The sequence below is a fragment of the Bufo bufo genome, chromosome 2, assembly GCF_905171765.1.
Source record: "Bufo bufo chromosome 2, aBufBuf1.1, whole genome shotgun sequence".
NCBI classification, from domain to species: Eukaryota; Metazoa; Chordata; class Amphibia; order Anura; family Bufonidae; genus Bufo; species Bufo bufo.
This window is the reverse complement of record NC_053390.1, coordinates 462,999,289-463,019,763: the sequence shown is the minus strand read 5'-3', so window position 1 is coordinate 463,019,763 and position 20,475 is coordinate 462,999,289. Positions and strand designations below refer to the sequence as shown.

The window sequence follows — 20,475 nt, the reverse complement described above, 5'->3', positions numbered from 1 at the left end:
TTTTTGCAGCCTAGGTGGGCAAAGGGGCCCATATTCCAAAGAGCACCTTTCGGATTTCACTGGTCATTTTTTACAGAATTTGATTTCAAACTCCTTACCACACATTTGGGCCCCTAGAATGCCAGGGCAGTATAACTACCCCACAAGTGACCCCATTTTGGAAAGAGACCCCAAGGTATTTGCTGATGGGCATAGTGAGTTCATGGAAGTTTTTATTTTTTGTCACAAGTTAGTGGAATATGAGACTTTGTATGAAAAAAAAAATATATCATTTTCCACTAACTTGTGACAAAAAATAAAAAATTCTAGGAACTTGCCATGCCCCTCACGGAATACCTTGGGGTGTCTTCTTTCCAAAATGGGGTCACTTGTGGGGTAGTTATACTGCCCTGGCATTTTCCAGGGGCCCTAATGAGTGGTAAGTAGGTAAATGACCTGTGAAATCCGAAAGGTGCTCTTTGGAATGTGGGCCCCTTTGCCCACCTAGGCTGCAAAAAAGTGTCACACATGTGGTATCTCCGTATTCAGGAGAAGTTGGGGAATGTGTTTTGGGGTGTCATTTTACATATACCCATGCTGGGTGAGAGAAATATCTTGTCAAAAGACAACTTTTCCCATTTTTTTTTTTATACAAAGTTGGCATTTGACCAAGATATTTATCTCACCCAGCATGGGTATATGTAAAATGACATCCCAAAACACATTCCCCAACTTCTCCTGAATACGGAGATACCACATGTGTGACACTTTTTTGCAGCCTAGGTGGGCAAAGGGGCCCAAATTCCTTTTAGGAGGGCATTTTTAGACATTTGGATACCAGACTTCTTCTCACGCTTTGGGGCCCCTAAAATGCCAGGGCAGTATAAATACCCCACATGTGACCCCATTTTGGAAAGAAGACACCCCAAGGTATTCAATGAGGGGCATGGCGAGTTCATAGAAAGAAAAAAAAAAATTTGGCACAAGTTAGCGGAAATAGATTTTTTTTTTTTTTTCCTCACAAAGTCTCCCTTTCCGCTAACTTGGGACAAAAATTTCAATCTTTCATGGACTCAATATGCCCCTCAGCGAATACCTTGGGGTGTCTTCTTTCCAAAATGGTGTTGTTTGTGGGGTGTTTGTACTGCCCTGGCATTTGAGGGTCTCCGCAATCATTACATGTATGCCCAGCATTAGGAGTTTCTGCTATTCTCCTTATATTGAGCATACAGGTAATGAGATTTTTTTTTTCCGTTCAGCCTCCGGGCTGAAAGAAAAAAATGAACGGCACAGATTTCTTCATTCGCATCGATCAATGTGGATGAAAAAATCTCTGCCAAAAAAAGAAAAAGGAGGGGAAAGGCGTCTGCCAGGACATAGGAGCTCCGCCCAACATCCATACCCACTTAGCTCGTATGCCCTGGCAAACCAGATTTCTCCATTCACATCAATCGATGTGGATGAATAAATCATTGCCGGGATTTTTTTTTTTTATATATACAAAGTGTTTGCCAAAGTATATGAACACCGCCACCTCCTCAGCTCATATGCCTCGGCAAACGTATCTTTTACTGCAGAGGAGAAATCTCGTCTTGCAGCGCCGCATACACCGACTTGCGTGTAATCTGACAGCAGCGCAATGCTTCTGTCCGAATGCACATCAGTGCTGCAGCTAGTCGATCGGTTGGTCCACCTGGAAGGTAAAAAAGAAAAAACCAGGCCGCAACGCAATAAATTTATTAACTTTTGAACAGAACATATTAAACTTTTTTTTTAACTTTTTTAACTGAACGTTAACTTTTTTACTTACCGGTATTTTTTTTTTTGTTTAGTTTTTTTTACCTTTATAGAACAAACCTCTCCTTCCCCATGGGACAATGTGCAAAGCGCAAATCGCCCAAAGATGTGGCGAAGTACGTTATGCACTTTATTCCAGGTGAAAGGAGAGGTTTGCAGCAGCTGTGAGTAAAAGGGCCCTAATAGCCCTGTGTGCCTGTCCTGTGAGATGCAATCCCTATGCTAGGTGTACCTGTGTGGTACTTCCGGAAACACTCACCAAAGCATAGGGCAGGGTGGTCAGGACAGAAATAGCGGGTGTCACGCCTTATTCCACTCCTGCTACAGACACGACATCTTTTTCGGGGGTGACGGTTGGGTTGAGGTACCAGGAACGACACTGGGGAAATGTCGCTCGTGTAGACGGCTAACTACACTGGTGGATGGGGCCACGGAACCTCCTGGATACAGGAGGTTCTCGATGATCTCTTCCTGGAATTTGAGGAAGGATCCTGTTCTCCCAGCCTTACTGTAGAGAACAAAACTATTATACAGCGCCAATTGAATTAAATATACAGACACCTTCTTATACCAGCGTCTGGTTCTGCGGGAAACTAAATACGGAGACAACATCTGGTCATTGAAGTCCACCCCTCCCATGAGCGCATTATAGTCGTGGACACAGAGGGGCTTTTCAATGACACGGGTTGCTCGCTCAATTTGGATTGTCGTGTCTGCGTGAATGGAGGAGAGCATGTAAACGTCATGCTTGTCTCTCCATTTCACCGCTAATAGTTCTTCGTTACACAAGGCAGCCCTCTCCCCCCTTGCAAGACGGGTGGTTACAAGCCGTTGGGGGAAGCCCACGCGACTAGTTCGTGCGGTGCCACAGGCGCAAATCCGTTCTAGAAACAAATGCCTAAAGAGGGCCACACTTGTGTAGAAATTGTCCACATAAAGATGGTACCCCTTGCCGAATAAGGGTGACACCAAGTCCCAGACTGTCTTCCCACTGCTCCCCAGGTAGTCAGGGCAACCGACCGGCTCCAGGGTCTGATCTTTTCCCTCATAGATCCGAAATTTGTGGATATAGCCAGTGGCCCTTTCACAGAGCTTATACAATTTGACCCCATACCGGGCACGCTTGCTTGGGATGTATTGTTTGAAGCCAAGGCGCCCGGTAAAATGTATTAGGGACTCGTCTACGCAGATGTTTTGCTCGGGGGTATACAAATCTGCAAATTTCTGGTTGAAATGGTCTATGAGGGGCCGAATTTTGTGGAGCCGGTCAAAAGCTGGGTGGCCTCTGGGACGGGAGGTGGTGTTGTCGCTAAAATGCAGGAAACTGAGGATGGCCTCAAATCGTGCCCTGGACATAGCAGCAGAGAACATGGGCATGTGATGAATCGGGTTCGTGGACCAATATGACCGCAATTCATGCTTTTTAGTTAGACCCATGTTGAGGAGAAGGCCCAAAAAAATTTTAAGTTCGGAAACTTGACTGGTTTCCACCGGAAAGGCTGGGCATAATAGCTTCCCGGGTTGGCGGATATAAATTGTGTGGCATACCGGTTTGTCTCTGCCACGACTAAGTCCAAGAGCTTCGCAGTCAAGAACAGCTCAAAAAATCCCAGGGCCGAACCGATTTGAGCCGTCTCAACCCGAACTCCAGACTGGGCGGTGAAAGGGGGAACTAATGGTGCGGCTGAAGTTGGTGACTGCCAATCAGGGTTTGCCAGCACCTCAGGTATTCTAGGGGCTCTACGGGCCTGTCTGTGCGGTGGCTGCGACGGGGTAACTAGTGCACGTGCCACCGTACCAGCTTCAACTGCCCTTCTGGTGCTCGCCACGTCACCATGTTGTACAGCAGTGCTGGTACTAGGTCCAGGGAGGGCTGCGCTGCTGGTGTATGCCTCACCACGTGATCCGGCAGCGACAGCCCCACTCTGCTGCTCTTGAAGCGGATCCTGCATAACCTGTGGTCTCGCGAGATGACGCGTATATGCGTGATTGTGCGCAGCGCTGCCACCTCCGGAACGCGAATCTGCGTTAGGCGGTCCGGAGGTGGTTAAAGGGTTTACCACCTTCCATGGGACCCGACAGGTCTTCCTGGAGATTAGAATCTTGCTGTTCAGCTCCTCTGGCCTCCCTTACCAAGACTGAAGAATCTCCTACTGGAAATTCCTGGAATGAGTTTGAGCCCACAGAACTGCTGGAATGTGATGTTGAGGTACCGAGAACTGACATAGCTTTCCTGACTGAAACGTAAGGCATAGAATAAGATCTCGCACCACTGACCTTGCTTTGTCCACCTTGTCCAAGGTCGGAAAGGATCTCTGGGAGGTAGATTTGAACAATATCCCCAGGAACCTCTGAGACTGTAGGGAGATCATTCTGGATTTCTTCATATTCACAATCCAACACAAGGACTCCAGGATCTGAATTACTTGCTCTGCCTGTGCAAGACAACTCTGCCTGGATGGGACTACTATTGAAAAATCATCCAGGTATGGGACTAACAAGATGTCCCTCTCTCCGCCACCACCATGGTAATCACGAACGGAAGCACCTGGAACTGAAAGTCTCTTACTCTCCCCTTCAAATGCAGAGCCACTCTCAGAAATTTTTGATGACCAGGAAAAATTGGCAGATTGTAATATGCATCCTTTATATCCAGAACTACCATAAAACAATCCTTGTAAAGGAGATCTATTAGAGATCTGACTGTCCATCTTGAACTTTTGATTTCAGAAATTTGTTCAACCCTTTTAAATTTATAATTGTCCTATAATCCCCGTTTGGTTTCTTCACTAGAAAAAGATTGTAATAATAACCCAAACCTTTTTCTCCAGGAAGGCAAGGAATAAGAGCACCTTTTTTCTTTTTTTTTAATAATTGTATTTTTATTAAAGTATTTATAAAAGTAGAAGAAACATACACTGCTTCATAGAAAATCCGCCTGTCATCAGGCAAACAGTAAATAAACATATTTTGACAATTTGAATAGGCCATATAAATGCAGAACAAGCACTTCAAGTGTCACCCATTATAATTCGAATAGTAATATATCTGAGCAAAGACTGCCTATTACTGAGCAGTCACAATATAAAAAGAACAAATTCAAAATATCATAAACATAGGACAAGACACAAAAGGGTAGACAAAAGGTTGGGTAAGAGCGATAGAAAGGAAACTAGTCATCAGTCTCTGTGAGCATGTCCCAAGACTGCCATACCTTATGGAATTTATCCATAGAATTATTGATAAGCGCAGATAAATATTCCATACGTCTAACCTCCATAACACTAGAGAACAGATCAGACTTAGTCGGTATGTCACGCCTTTTCCAGTATTTAGCTACAAGGCGTCTAGTAGCCGACAATACATGAAGAACCAAGCAAAGCATGTGTTTCTTTAGTATTACTGGGGGCATGTTTAGTAGGAACATAAACGGATCCAGTGAGAATTTTATATTGGTAAGTTGTAAAAGAAGTTGTTGGGTCTCCCTCCATAAAGGAAAGATAACATGGCAATCCCAAAAGATGTGTAATAAAGATCCTCGGCCTGAGTCACATCGCCAGCAGGCATCAGAGATAGTAGGATTCAAGTGTTTAAGCATCTGGGGCGTGTGATACCAAAACATCAAAAGCTTATAAGCATTTTCTCTGTAGGTCTCACAAGTAGATGACATTGCTGCTCTACGCCATATAAGTTGCCAGTCGCTCGGCGATATTTCCTTCTCTAGGTATCTCTCCCATTTAGACATATATGTATGTCGCATAACTTGTGGAGGTTCCGGAGTTGAAAGAAGAACATAAATATCTGATATTAGACCCCTAGTGGAAGTGGAAAGTTTACAAAGTCGTTCAAATATTGTCGGAGTAGACACCTTTTTATCATTAAATAAGGTTCTAAACAAGTGCTGAATTTGTATGTGCAGCCACCTAGAGGACTCCGGTAGGTTATACCTACTCTTGAGCTCTTCAAATGGTATAATTTCAAAGGTTCTATACTCCACTATATCAGCAAATCTGAATAATTTGTTGGAGAACCACGGCTTAAAGGATGTGAACTGCAATCCTAACGGGAATATTGGATTAAATAAAAATGAGGTCATGGAGGACTTATCAGACATTAATACAAATTTCAGTCTGCACTGTTTCCAAATATTATATGTTAAGGACATAGGGCCCAACAATTGTATAGTATAGGTGGTCGGTAATGGCGACCATAAGAGGGCATTACGGTGAACAGGGGCTAACCACAGCTTCTCAATTTCCATCCATCTGGAAAATGCCAGGAGGGAAGACCATGCAGGTATACGACGTAAATGCGTCGCCCAATAATATTTGGTTACATCGGGGAGCCCCAAACCACCTTGTGATTTAAGGGCTGTGAGTATTACAAGAAATTCAGTGTCTCTTCCCATTCCAGACAAACCTAAGGATGGAAGATTGCAAAGCTCTTAGGACCTTTTTAGGTATGGGAACTGGAATCGTTTCCATTACATATAATAACTTAGGCAGTATGGTCATCTTGACCGCTGCAATGCGTCCCATTAGGGAAATTGGGAGGGGCATCCATTTTACTACTTTTATAAGATTTCTAAAATCCTCTTTGGTAGGAAGGTGTTGCAGGGACTGTGACAAGGAAGCTGATGGTAATGATGATTGTATGACCCCATCATCAGTGTCCTCAATTAAATCAGATTGTGAGTCCCAAGGGGTGTCCTCTCCCTCCAATCTCCCCTTGGTCCGAAGGTGATCTAGGGGGTCCTCAGGAGGCTCAGCCCAATCCTTTCTACGCTGGGATGGTGTAGCTGGATTATTGTTGCGCTTGGGCGACATTTTTGGCGGCATGCTTGCAGCCGCTTCAGGCTCTGACAAATGTCCCACTATGCCCAAGGTCTCCTCCTGTGTTGCAGGCTTGTATGTGAATTCTGCAGCTAACGGGGACAAGAGGGAGCTAGTTACCTGCTGCACGTCGCTACGATCCGACCGCTGTGGTAGAGGATTCTCCCCTCCATCTCCACCTGTAATGGCGCCTGCAGCGGTTTCGCGCCTCAGGGAACAGTCGGTGCTTGAGCGCGGCGGTCTAGGTAAGCGGCGATGCCGTAGTTCCGCAAATTAGGTGCCGGGCTGCCTCTAGATCTTTTGGAGGGCAGCGATTTCCCCATGGGATTCGGGCACTGTGCTGGTAAGGCTCCTGCAGTAGCTCAGGACGGCGGAGCTCTTACATTAAGCTGCCATCTCGCCGGACTGTCAAGCCACGCCCCCTGGACAACCAAGAGCACCTTTTCTTAACAACGTATCCACCTCTTTCTAGTGCCCCTTGCATATTCTGACCTATTTCTGAAACGAACAAAAAAATTCTGGTGGGGAAGAGCTGAACTCCAACTTGAACCCCTCTTTTAGAGTGGTTAAGATCCAACTGCTGTTGGAAATTCCAGACCAGGTGGGGAGGAAGTCTGACAATCTTCCTCCCACCCTGGAGTCATTGTGTATTATCTTTCCTGGAGCCAGAGCCCTGATCCTTGAACAGGAAGCCCTTTTGATTTAGAGCAGGAGAATTTCCACCTGTTATCCTTCCTACCCGTGTTTCTATCTTTACCGGTAAATCTTTTATTCTCACAAAAGGGATTATATTGCCTGCGGAAGCCAGAGGGGAATCCTTTTTTCCTATCGCCAGCTTTTTCTAAGATATCATCTAAGGTAGAGCCAAATGAATACTTTCCTTCACAAGGAATATTACATTGGTGGCTCCTTACCAATTTTTTTAACCATAAGGCCCTCTGGGAAGAGTTTTGATAACGAAGCGGCTCTGGCAGATAATCTAACAGCGTCTACAGAGGCATCCGCTAAAAAGTCTGCCAACTTGGCAATAACTGGAATATTCTCTAATAATTGTTCTCTGGGAACTCTGTTAATTCTGAGACTCGAGCTGTGCAAGTAGCGGCAATATTGGGCTTAAAGGGAACCTGTCACCGGGATTTTGGGTATAGAGCTGAGGACATGGGTTGCTAGATGGCCACTAGCACATCCGCAATGTGTGTGCTTTTATTGTGTAAAAAAAAAACGATTTGATACATATGCAAATTAACATAAGAGTCCATATCTTACTTGTGTGACCAAAGAGTCAAATTTTCAAGCTCTGACTCTTCTCAGGTTAATTTGCATATGTATCAAATCGTTGTTTTTTTTACACAATAAAAGCACACAGCTATGGGGACTGGGTATTGCGGATGTGTTTACATGTTTCCCCTTAAACCACTCAAGAGTTGCTTTAGCATTGTGATTGGGGTCATTGTCCTGCTGGAAGGTGAACCTTTGTCCTAGCCTCAAATCACGCACAGAGTGATATAGGTTTTGCTCAAGAATATCCCTGTATTTAGCACCTTCCATCTGTCCCTCAACTCTGACCAGTTTCCCAGTCCCCGCTGCTGAAAAACATACCCACAGCATGATGCTGCCACCACCATGTTTCACTGTGGGGATGGTGTTCTTTGGGTGATGTGATGTTGGGTTTGCGCCAGACATAGCGATTTCTTTGGTCGAAAAGCTAAATTTTAGTCTCGTAAGACCAGAGCACCTTCCTCCATACATTTTGGGAGTCTCCCACATGCCTTTTTGCAAACTCACAACGTGCCTTTTAGCTGAAAGTAATGGCTTTCTTCTGGCCACTCTGCCATAAAGCCCACGTCTATGCAGCGTACGGCTTATTGTCGTCCTATATACAGATACTCCAGTCTCTGCTGTGGAACTCTGCAGCACCTCCAGGGCTACCTTAGGTCTCTGTGCTGCCTCTCGGATTAATGCCCTCCTTGCCCGGTCTGAGTTTTGGTGGGCGGATGTTTCTTGGCAGGTTTGCTGTTGTGCCATGTTCTTTCCATTTGGTTATGATAGATTTGATAGTGCTCCTGGGGATCATCAAAGATTTGTATATATTTTTTATTTTTATTACCTAACCCTGACTTGTACTTCTCAACAACATTGTCCCTTACTTGTTTGGAGAGTTCCTTGGTCTTCATGGCAGTGTTTAATTAGTGAAACCTCTTGCTTAGGTGTTGCAGCCTCTGGGGCCCTTCAAAAGGTTGTGTGTGTGTGTGTGTGTGTGTATATGTAATGACAGATCATGTGACACTTAGCTTGCCCACAGGTGGACATCATTTCACTAATGTGACTTCTGAAGGTAATTGGTTGCACCAGAGCTTTTTTGGGGCTGCCTAACAAAGGGGGTGAATACATATGCACATGCCAATTTTCTGTTTTCAATTTCTAAACAATAGTTTTATTTATATATTTTTCTCATTTCACTTCACCAACTTAGACTATTGTGTTCTGATCATCACATAAAATTCAGAATAACAAAACATTGAACTTAAGGCTGTAATGTAACAAAATACAAAAAAAAGTCAAGGGGGGTGAATACTTTTGCAAGGCACTGTATGTTCTAAAGCCTTTTGTGGTGTGTATTAGTGGCAAAAGAAAAATATATTTGCCATTCAGCGCTGCAGTTATGTTCTAAAGCCATTTTTTTTGTGTTAGTGTGACAGAGGCCTAAATGTTTCTGGTGTAGGCAGAGGTCACAGCAGAGTAAGGCGCCGTGGCAGCAGGGGTCACTTTGAGAGGCCTGGGCTCCCAATGTCGGCTAGCGGTCATGTCTTGACCAGCAACCCAGCGGTTCTTGAATTGTTGACTCTATCTTCGACTTTGTCGCAAGTGACATCAGACACCCCCAGCCAAGAGTCAGTGGGTTCGTCAGACACAACCCTTAGTTGGCATGGCCCGGGAGCAGGCCCTGTGCCCTCACCTGTCTTCAACCTGCCTCTGACCTTTTCTGTTCCCTCAGCCAGAGAAGTTTTGTATGCTGTGGGCTCAGCTTCACTATAAACTGAGGACGAGCTACTAGAAGACAGTCAGCGGCTACTGCCCAGCAAAGATCTGGAGGAGACATCCACCACTTCCTCCGGTAGGCGGGCAAGTAGTGATGAGGAGAGTGGCGTGGGAGCTGGTGTTGCGAGCGGTCAGGCTCCTGACCCAGAGACTGTTGAGGACATCAGTGACGTGCAGACAGTACTCGATGTAGGTGATCGCACTTGGGAGCTGGGTGACTAAGGGGCTTCGTCATCATCCGGAGAAGAGGGTGGCAGCTTGCCCGTGAGGCAGCAGTGGAGCCAGCAAGACGCTAGCGTGGTCAGGAGTCAGCAGGGTGGCAGATGTGTAGGTCGGGAGCCAAATGTGCCCGGGTAGACCATTCACTTCGCAGGAGCCTACCTGCCTGGGATTTAGCGGTGCACGGGTATACGGAGGCAGCGGCGGTGTCAGTCAGTGTGTAGTGTTGGGGGTAAAATCACCTACTCGGCTGTGTGGCAGTTTTTTGTTAAGCCGCCGGAGGAGGTGAACATGGCCGTATGTAGAATCTGTGGGCAGAAGGTGAAACGTGGCCAGGGTGTCAATGTTGGCACCCCTGTCCTTCGTCAACATATGCAGCGTCGCCATAAAGTGGCTTGGGAGAACCGTGGCTCCGATGTGGTCCAGCCTGCCGCAGCAACCGCTGCATCACCCAGTGGCACACAGCCAGTTTCAGGCAGTCGAGGCTGCACCACCTCAGCCGAAGGGAGCTGTCTGTCCTTCCCATCATCTGATGCTTTTGCTCCTCGTCAGTCATTCCGTCAGCAATCAATCACCGAAGCTATTGCCAAGAGACAACAGTATGCGTGCACTCCAACTGCACTGAAGCTGAACGTGCTCGGGTCCAAGTTGCTGGTGCTGCAGTCCCTCCCTTTCCAAGCGGTGGACTCTGCACCTTTCAGAGAACTGATGGATTGTGCTGAGCCGAGGTGGAGAGTCCCAAGCCGTCATTTCTTTGCCAAAAAGGCATTACCAGCCCTGCACAAATATGTAGAACAGAAGGTGGGCCAGTCCTTGAGCCTATCGGTGTCTGCCAAAGTGCACGGCAGCGCTAACGTGTGGAGCTGTAACTACGGTCAGGGACAATACATGTCCTGCACAGCCACACCAGCAACTTGGCCAGGTGACTTCGCTTCTGCCTCCATGTTGTCACGCCATTGGTCCTGCGACAATGTCCGCCCCTGCTTTCTCATCTTCCACCGTGTGCTCAGCCTCCACTGCAGGGACGATTCAGTGCCCCTCCAGTGTACCACATGTGCAGGGCATGGCAGTGTCGCGCTATTCTGCACCTTGTTTGCCTGGGCGAACTGAGTCCCACAGGGGAGGAACTGCTCCGTGTCAGTCATCAAGAAATTGAATCATGGCTTTCCTTGCGACAACTCAAAATCGGAACCATGGTGACCGACAACAGGAAGAACATGGTGTTGGCGCTGCGTCAAGGAGGGCTAAGCCATGCACCCTGCATGGCGCACGTGTTCAATCTGGTTGTCAAGTGGTTCCTGAAGTCTTCCACCCATCTGCAAGACATCCTAAAAATGGCCAGGAAACTTTGCATGCACTTCAGCCACTCGTACACCGCAAAGCACACCCTCCATGAGCTGCAGCAGCAGAACGGCATCCCCCAACATAGGATGATATGCGACGTTTCCACCTGTTGGAATTCCAACTTCCATATGTTGGACCGACTATACAGAGGCCATAAACGATTTCTTGATGATCCAAGTGGACAGGAGTACTCCCCTGTGTAACTTCGATGTTAGCCAGTGGCAGCTCATGCGTGGCACCTGCTGTTTGCTCAGGCCCTTTGTAGTAAAATATGGTGTTTTTATACACAGGTGACAGGAGAGGAGGAGCAGCCAGTGGAGCTACAGGGCGATGAGGCAGAGGACCCAGACACACCGTGGCAGTATGCAGTGGACATGGAGGCAGGGAGTCCCTCTGAGTCACTTGCACAAATGGCCTGATGCATGCTCGCTTGTGTAGTGACAGCCGAATTGTCACCATTCGGCAGGGGGATGACTTCTGGCTCTCCACCTTGTTGGACCCTAGCTACCAGTCCAAAATGGGGACCTTTTGCGGAGGGGGAGGACAAACTGAATTACTATAGAAACATCCTATGTAGTCAGATGGCCCCTTCCTATCTGCGCCATTGTCCATCCTCCCTCAGGTCTGACCAGGGGGGCCCTCTGCGCTCACGTTCCACTGCCATGGCGGCTGGGGAGGGGTGGGGTGGCAGGAGCAGTACTAGCTCCATCAGCAGCAGCCAGAGTCTAGATTTGCACCCGCATAGTGAAGAAACTACTCCCCAGCAGCAGCTAGACTTGGAGCAGGATCTGAACCAGCAGATGGTGGCATACTTGGACAGCACCCTGCCACCTTACATTGAAGATCTGCTGAACTACTGGGCAGCCAAACTGGATTTGTGGCCGCAACTGGCAGAAGTTTGCCCTGGAAAAGCTGTTCTGCCCGGCCAGTAGTGTGGCATCAGAGCTGGTGTTTACTGCGGCGGGGGCCATAGTTTCCCCCTAGGAGAACTCCCCTGTCCACCCAAAATGTGAAGAGACTGACCTTTGTCAAGATGAATCGGGTGTAGATCAGCCAGGATTTCCACCCACCAATGCCTGATGCATCAGACTAGATCATCCATGGTACAACACCAACACTTTGACAAGAGACCGGTTTCTTCTGGCTACCAACCTCAGCTACTATTCTGATGCTGTTACCCATCTGATGCCAAGTGCTCCTTACACCCACCATCGTCAGTAAGTACTGTTATTGCCACCCACCTGCCCACTCTGTCACCGGGTCACTCTGGCCTCCTCATGCTGCTTCCACTTCACCACTATGTCATAGGGCCACTCTGTGGACTTCTCATGCTGATTCCACTTCACCACTATGTCATAGGGCCACTCTGTGGACTTCTCATGCTGTTCCCACCCTCCCCGCTTCATGACTGGACCACTGTTTTGCCTTTCGGCCTCGCTGACATCATTTATTTGACTCTCTTCTTCTGATCTGTCAGAAGGAAGGAAAAATGAGACGCACAACGGATCCAGTCTGTGTAGCAGCTGTAAGGCCTGTATGGTCCATCAGAATTTGCTTGTGATTTGGTAGCCAAAAGCAGGAGTGGGTAAAAAACACAGAAGTATTCCATTCAAGTGTCATCTCTGTTTTGGATTCACTCCTGTGTTTTGTTTGTTTTTTGGCATTTGCAATACTGTTGGATTACTGACCAAATGCTGACCGAGTGAAGACGGATGCTCCACAGACATGATACATTTTTGGGGGTTATTGTTCTGACTGATCAGAGGATGGGGAAAATAATCAGTGACATCAACACAAACATACTACTGACATCCTCTCCACTCTATCGGGGGGGCTCTACTTGTATAAGCGTTTAATAGAACAGGTTCTGTAGACATCTATGTGGAATCAGTTGACGACTGTGTAAAAAGTGTGCTTCTTCTTGATGCTAATATCGACCTGTAAGGCTGAGTTGATACTTGAGCTATTTGGTCAGTTTTGACCCCGTGACTGCCCAAATAAGTGAAGTGTGCAGTGATTCTAAGAGTGACACCTGTCAACTGCATGTCATACTGACTCACAGTATTTGGCTACCACAGCAGACTCCCTGTGTTAGTCTGACAACTTCTGTCCTTGGTAAACCCATGTTGGTTATCACTTATAATATTATTTACAGTCACATACTACTGTATATAGTCCCTTAAGAGTCCTTCAAACGTTTTTCTTACAACAGAAGTTAAACGAACTGGTCTATAATTACCTTTGGAGGACCTTTTTTTATTTTTTTATTTTTATTTTTTATTTGGGCACCATGTCTGCCTTGTGCCAATCACTTGGCACTGTACCAGTATCTAGAGATTCTCAAAAAATATATAAAGGGCACAGCAATGACTGAACTGAGTTCTTTAAGCACTCTTGGTTGTAATCCATCTGGACCCGGAGCCAGAGGCCTTGTAATGTTACTGGCCTCTGAGAAGGCCACAGGGCTACTGCGAGCTCCGCTGCCTTCTGAAAGAGCTGATTGGTGGGGGTACCGGGTGTTGGAGGATAGAACCTCACTAAGAAAAAGGTAAAGAACCCCTTTTATGAAGTGGAAGGGGGTTCTAGTCTGTGTCCTTGATGAATCTATGTACTTCTAGCTTCAGTACTGTGTTCGTTCACTGCTCCTACATTTTATATGAAAGAAAAGGGGCAAAAATGTGTGTAGGTATGTAAAGTTTACACAATGCCTACTATATTATTGCTAAACTAATCATTTATAATCTTTTATTTTTATGAAAGAAACCATGTGAATTAACCCCTTCTTGCCAAATTCTGGGCAGAAAGGGGCTAATTCTCAAGCACGGTCACACTTTATAGCCAGCATGGTCTCTCTCACACCAAGATGATCTTTTTCTAAATTACTTTCATTAGAATTTTTTATAATTTTTATTTTTATTTTTTATACTATAGATCACTGTGACATGCCCAGTGACCACTTTGATTAGTCTCCAGGGTCTTTACTGTCACTGCAGCTGTCTAATAACGGCTCTGTCACAGCGATCTGCAGCACTAGCAGATTGTAGTGTGATATAGAGATAGAGAGATAGAGATATATATATATATATATATATATATATATATATATATATATATATATATATATATATATATCTCTATCTCTATCTCACATATATACACTTATACAGACCGGGTGGCACTGCCCAAATTCCTCTTGTAGGTATCTGCTCTCTAGTAGGGTCTTCTCCCCCACTAATGGCAGTGCTCTGCTCTCAAGTCTTCATACATATATCCCGCACAAGAAAAACACTAAGAGGATGGGTTTCTTTCTTTGTGAACCTTCACATCAGTACAGGCATAGGGCGGATCAACATACTGTAGGTGGTAGCTCGTGGCGACTGCCGTTTCGCACCTTCAGCGCTTCCTCAGGCCACTACAAAAAACAAGAGATCACGAACCAAAGTTATGTACTATCTACAGAAATACTCCTAAATTGATTGTCATTTAAGCCTAATGGGCCCATAGCTCCGGATCTCAGTATCCATCTGTTCTTGGTCTATCGCAACCCCCCCCCCCCCCTGTGGTGGATTACACACTAACTCGATCCCTGCAAACCTCAACACCTTGCTGTCACTATTATGTTATCATCTCACGTGTTCTATTAATCGTGGGAAACCTTTCCCTGTGTGGATAGAGTTCAAATGTTCTCTAAAACTTTTCATTCATGTTCCTAATCGTCTTGCCTACATGAAATGATATAAACAACATATTTGCTCCTGCATGTGATCAAAGTACTTATATTGCAAACCTCCAAAGGTTAATGAAACCCATTGGGGGGTTGTACTTACAATAAGAACTGTTTCAGCAACGGCAGTTCCCAGTGAGTACCCAATCTCTCAACCACATATGACTTTAACTCTACAAAGCGACTTCTAACCAATCTTTCTTTTAAAGTATGACATTTCCTAAAAGCCACTAAGGGGTTAGAACCTTTCATTCCCTTTTAGGCTTTCATCCTTCTCCACTATATCCCAATTCTCCCTCATCACTCTCTGAATTTGGTCTGCCATGGGGCTATACTTAAACAGAAACGCTTTGTTTGTTTTTTATCTACCTGTCTCCTAGTTTTTGAGTGCCGCAATCATAATGATTGTGGCACTCGAAGGGGACTTACTATGGTTACAAGTTGCTTTGTAGAGTTAGTCAGATATGTGGCTGAGAGATTGGGTACGCACTGGGAACCACCGTTCTTATTGTAACCTTTTGGAGGTTTGCAATATAAAGTAAATACTTTGATCACATGCAGGAGCAAATATGTTTATCGGAGTTCATGTAATTGTGGCAGATTTTATGTAGGCAAAACTATTATGAACATAAAAAAAAGGTTTAGAGAACATTTTAACCCTATCCACACAGGGAAAGGTTGCCCACGATTACTAGAACATGTGAGATTAGAACATAATAGTGACAGCAAGGTGTTGAGGTTTGCTGGGATTGAGTTAGTGTATAATCCACCACAGGGGGGCGATGGACATCGAGAACTTCTGAGAAGAGAGGCAAAATGGATACTGAGTTTCGGAGCTATGGGCCAATTAGGCTTAAATGACAGACTATTTAGGAGTATTTCTGTAGATAGTACATCACTTTGGTTTGAGTTTTTTTTTTTTTTTTTGTTATAATATGTTTTTATGTATAGAAACCGAACCTCTGGTGATGTCACTAGTGTGTGCCGCGCAGGGGTTCTGATTGCATAAAGATGATGTTTGCACGTCAGAACGTCAGTGGCCTGAGGAAGCGCTGAGGCGCGAAACTGCCGTCGCCACAAGTTACTGCCTGTGGTTTGTTGATCCGCCCCATGCCTGTACTGATGTGAAAGTTCAGAAATAAAGAAACCCATCTTCTTGGTGAGTGCCGGTCATGTGTTTTTCTTGTGTGGGTTATAAGTGATTAAAGAGAACCCATCATTGCTAAATTCAGTGCAATCTGCAGCTATGTTATACAACATCTCCTCTTTCTGACTTCAGTTGTACACAGGGAAGTGTTGTCAGTGATTTGAAAGCTTTCTGTTTATACACAGGGAATACTATCATTCCCTGATATAAAAAAAATGGCCCCTATGTACAACTGAAGTCAGAAAGAGCAGAGTTAAAATTACACAATTGATTATTTTTCTCTCAATCTGCTTCGCTTGCCCTGCTGTATAACATGTTGCTTGCATTTCATGGTGACAGGTTCAGGTCCAAAGTAAGCCAACCAGTAGTTGGTATAAAGCTAGACAATAGTGTCTAGCTGTGTACCAATTTATCATCCAGCCTGAGTCACTGTCCCCTATACATTTTCAATGCTGTCATTTGAATGACAGCCATCTCTAAAACGGAGCCCGCAGAGAGAAGGTGAGCGGACCACGAACGTACGGCCACCCTCCGTTCATTTTTATGGGAGTGGAGAAAATAGCCAAGCAGTGTGTTCAGCTATTTTCAGAAGTCCAATAGAAATTAATGAGAAGAGCACAGCACAAGTTTGGCCACTGCTCCATTTACTTATATGGGGCTGATGGAAATATCTGAGCCAGCGCTTGGCTATTTTCGTCAGTCCCAGAGAATTAATTGAAGGGTGGCCACACGTGCGTGGTATACCCTCCTCTCTGTGGGCTCAGATTTAGAAATAGTTGTGGATATGCCCCCAATGTATGAAATGGGCCAACCCTTTTCAGAACTGGACCTACTGGAAGGCAGCATAAATTAAATGTTATTCTTCTGATCTGCATTATTTTAATAGACTATTGGGACTTCTTCATGATGAGATACCAGATTAAAGGGATTGTGCTTTACACAGACTCAAAATATTGTGTACATTAAAAAGTGCTATGTAGATTTAGCAAGCTTCCTTGTGTTTCTGAGCATATGCTTTTGTTTCAGCTACGAGTTCATGAGGAAAAGTCTCCTGTTTTATAGGAATGAAATTCTGAAGATTAGTGGGAAGGTGAGTTAAGGGAATGGGGGGCATTTTTAAACATCACTTGGGGGGCTTCTCTCTCTGATAACTTTGGCTTGTCCATGTAGGATCCTTTGGAGCAGTACGGGATATCGGAGGAATCTCGGTTTCAGCTGGAACCCTCAGGCATCTAAAGTCTTGTCTTTTTAAGCAACACAATTGTCCTAGTCCAGAATGCGACGCTCCAGGCTACAAAATTTATTTTTTATTTTTTTTGAATTAAGAGCCAAATGTTCATTCTTGGCTGCTTTGGCTTTAGCCACCATCTGGAGCTTTGGACTGTGCTTCAGGAAGTCATTTCATTGCACAATCAGTACTAGACTGTACCTGACATCATACCTCTCACTGGGTGCTCACCAGGCCAGGCTTAATTATGCAGAAGCTGATCAGCTCATAGCAGATGTCAACCCTTGTCCTGTGCTTGTTTGTAAATGCTTTTATTACACAAGTCTTAATTTAAAGATGTATGTGCACTTATGTTTCTAGGAGTAGTTTCAGCACTGACATTACCATTTGTCTACTTGCTGTATATCGCATGGCGCTGAGCAGCAACGTGTGTGAATTGTGTCCCTCTATGAATTGATACAATGGTAATGATACTGTGACAGTCTTAAAGGGAATGTGTCATCAGAAAATGACCTATTGTTCAAATCACATTTTTATGTTAAACATTTTCTTAGCATATTCTTTCTTTGTTCAATGTTTACAGTTTTTGCACTTGCCACTTCTTTGAGAGCAGCTACATGAGCTTTAAACACTGGTCTGGAGGGGACCCTGTTGACTTCTATGGGAGGGTTTTCTAGGCATGCTCTGTGACCTGAGCAGATGAACTGTGATATCACCAGTTCTGGTTATTGTAATTCTGCCTAACATAACGAGATAGTCACTACTGTACAGACAAGGAAATCGTGACCATTGTGAAACCTGTAGGATTATATAGATTATATACATTTTTAAAATATAAATAGTGACATGGAAATAAAAAAACTCTACAAATTCTAAAATGATTTAACATAAAACACATGATTTACTGTACACAGTAGGACACTTTCCCTTTACACATTAGATTTTTGGTTGACCAAGCAATCGTCTGCTGAATAATTGTTACTCAGTTGCAGCCATACGACTTTAATTCATATCCATATTTATCACTAGTTGTTCAGGTTGGTTTCTGGGGACATTGGGGGTCACTTATCAAACTGGTGTAAAGTAGAACTGGCTTAGTTGCTGATCCAATCAGATTCCACCTTTAGTTTTTTGACTGCTCCTTTTGTAAAATGAAAGGTGGGATCTGATTGGTTGCTATGGGCAAATAAGCCAGTTCTACTTTACACCAGTTTGAAATAGGCGACATTTATCAAAGATTGTGAACTAGCGAACTTGAAAGGAAAATTAGTTTTGATTTAACTTTAAACTCATGTGTATGGCCACCTTATGGAGCTCAAAAGCGATCTGTCACATACAATGGTAGTTTATATTGATTAAGCAGAACTGATAGGCTGTTTAGATGCCTTGTTTAAAGTGAACCTTTCACTGGTCCTGACATTACAATATTAGTACACAATAGGACACTATGTGAGGTGGATGGTCATACCTGACTTCCCCTCCAGTTACTCAGTGGTCTCAAAATAAAGCTGTGTTATACTGAGTGTATCTTTGTGAATAAATAATACATAACTTTTTTATTTTTTTTCTACTAAAATAAGTGAGACCGTGTTAGTAAAAATCCTATTATACACACTTCCTTTGTTGAAGGAGAGGTGGGATTTTTTGGCAGTTGGCCCTGTTCACCTCATCGGTTTTGCGGGGAGACCTCCTGACAGAGTACTCTTTAATGGAGTGCTTTATAAACAGCCTACTAACCCCTACCAACCGGTCTGAGTCGGAAATGGCTCACAGGCTGTAGTCGGAGCACTCTCCCTGAAAAGAGCGACCCCCAGCCGCTGGAACCTCGGGCCTGGACTATAAATCCCTTCTCTCCTATCATCTAAAAGCACCAACCAACGCGTTTCGCCATGATTAGTGGCTCATCAGGAAACGATTTTGTGCTTAGCCAAGAGTCTGGGCAGTGGCAGCGCTTCAGTTAAGCACAAAATCGTTACCTGATGAGCCACTAATCATGGTGAAACACGTTGGATGGTGATTTTAGATGATAGGAGAGAGAAGGGATTTATAGTCCAGGCCCGAGGTTCCAGCGGCTGGGTGTCGCTGGCAGTGTAGAGCATGATTAGTGTGTCCATACAGATACGCTGCTTCATTCCCCCGCTGTGCCCCCGTTGTCTTTTGCTGCCCTGTATGCTAATTAATAGCATTGGAACAGGGAGGAGGACATGGCAGTGTTTCTCAAGGGGCGTCTCCATCTCCCTTGCTGTAAGTTGGCCAATCGCAGAAGAAGACGCTACTTGAGAAACACGGCTGTCTTCTCCTTCCTGTACTGATTGCTATTAATTGGCATACAGGGAACGGAGCAGCGTATCTGGAAAAAATTTGTGCACGGGCCTCTACTGACTATGCCCTACACTGCCAGGTGCTAATATTGTAATGTCAGGACCAGTGATAGGTCCTCTTTAATTGACACATTTCATTAGCATTCGTAGTATGACTGTTAATTTATCATTTTGTGGGTCTAGTTCCTATGGTGTTCATTAATTCTTTTCCTATTTTTCCTCCCACTATCCTCCATTGTCACTTTTAAGCATCACCCCACATTTTCTAAAACCTACTGCTTGCCACAATATTCTGACAGATCCTTTCAGCCATGGACTGCATATTACCACTGTCTCCACATGTGTTGACAAAGGGGTTGTCAACAAGAGTAGCCTTTTTTTTTCTAATCTTATTTAATGGTTTGTCTTCAGTCGCTATGGATCAACAGACAGAATTTTACGACACACAGCAAAAGCAGCTATATTTAAAGTATATGTTCACACATTGGATTTTTGGCACTGGTCTCGGCATGGCCTCTGTGCTGAAACCACCTCCCATTGTTTTCAATGGGAGGCTGTGTTACAGTTTATGCGACCTAGGATTTTCACGTGCGGTTTTCCAGACCGCACCAAGAATGGACACCAAGGATTCTGGGAGTTGTAGTTTCAGAACAGCTGGACTGCCGGAGGTTGCTGATCCCTGCTTTAGGGTAGTTTCACATGTTGCATTTTGACAGTCAAAATTTGACATGTGAAACCACCCTAAAGCAGGGATCCGCAACCTCTGGCAGTCCAGCTGTTCTGAAACTACAACTCCCAGAATCCTCCTTTCACTTACCGTATATGGGAGTTACAAGAACAGAAGA

At 44.9% G+C, this 20,475-nt stretch overlaps 1 protein-coding gene across 1 annotated transcript in view; it reads left to right on the top strand.

Moving 5' to 3' along the window:
- The window catches only part of PLEKHJ1 (pleckstrin homology domain containing J1), a 44,583-nt gene extending 27,203 nt beyond the window's left edge, over positions 1–17,380 (top strand). Inside the window, exons 6-7 of the mRNA XM_040417655.1 lie at positions 17,108–17,171; positions 17,252–17,380. Of these exons, the coding sequence (XP_040273589.1) occupies positions 17,108–17,171; positions 17,252–17,317 (130 nt within the window). The 3' untranslated portion in view covers positions 17,318–17,380. The remainder of the gene's footprint in view (positions 1–17,107; positions 17,172–17,251) is intronic.
- Positions 17,381–20,475: the final 3,095 nt, after the last annotated feature.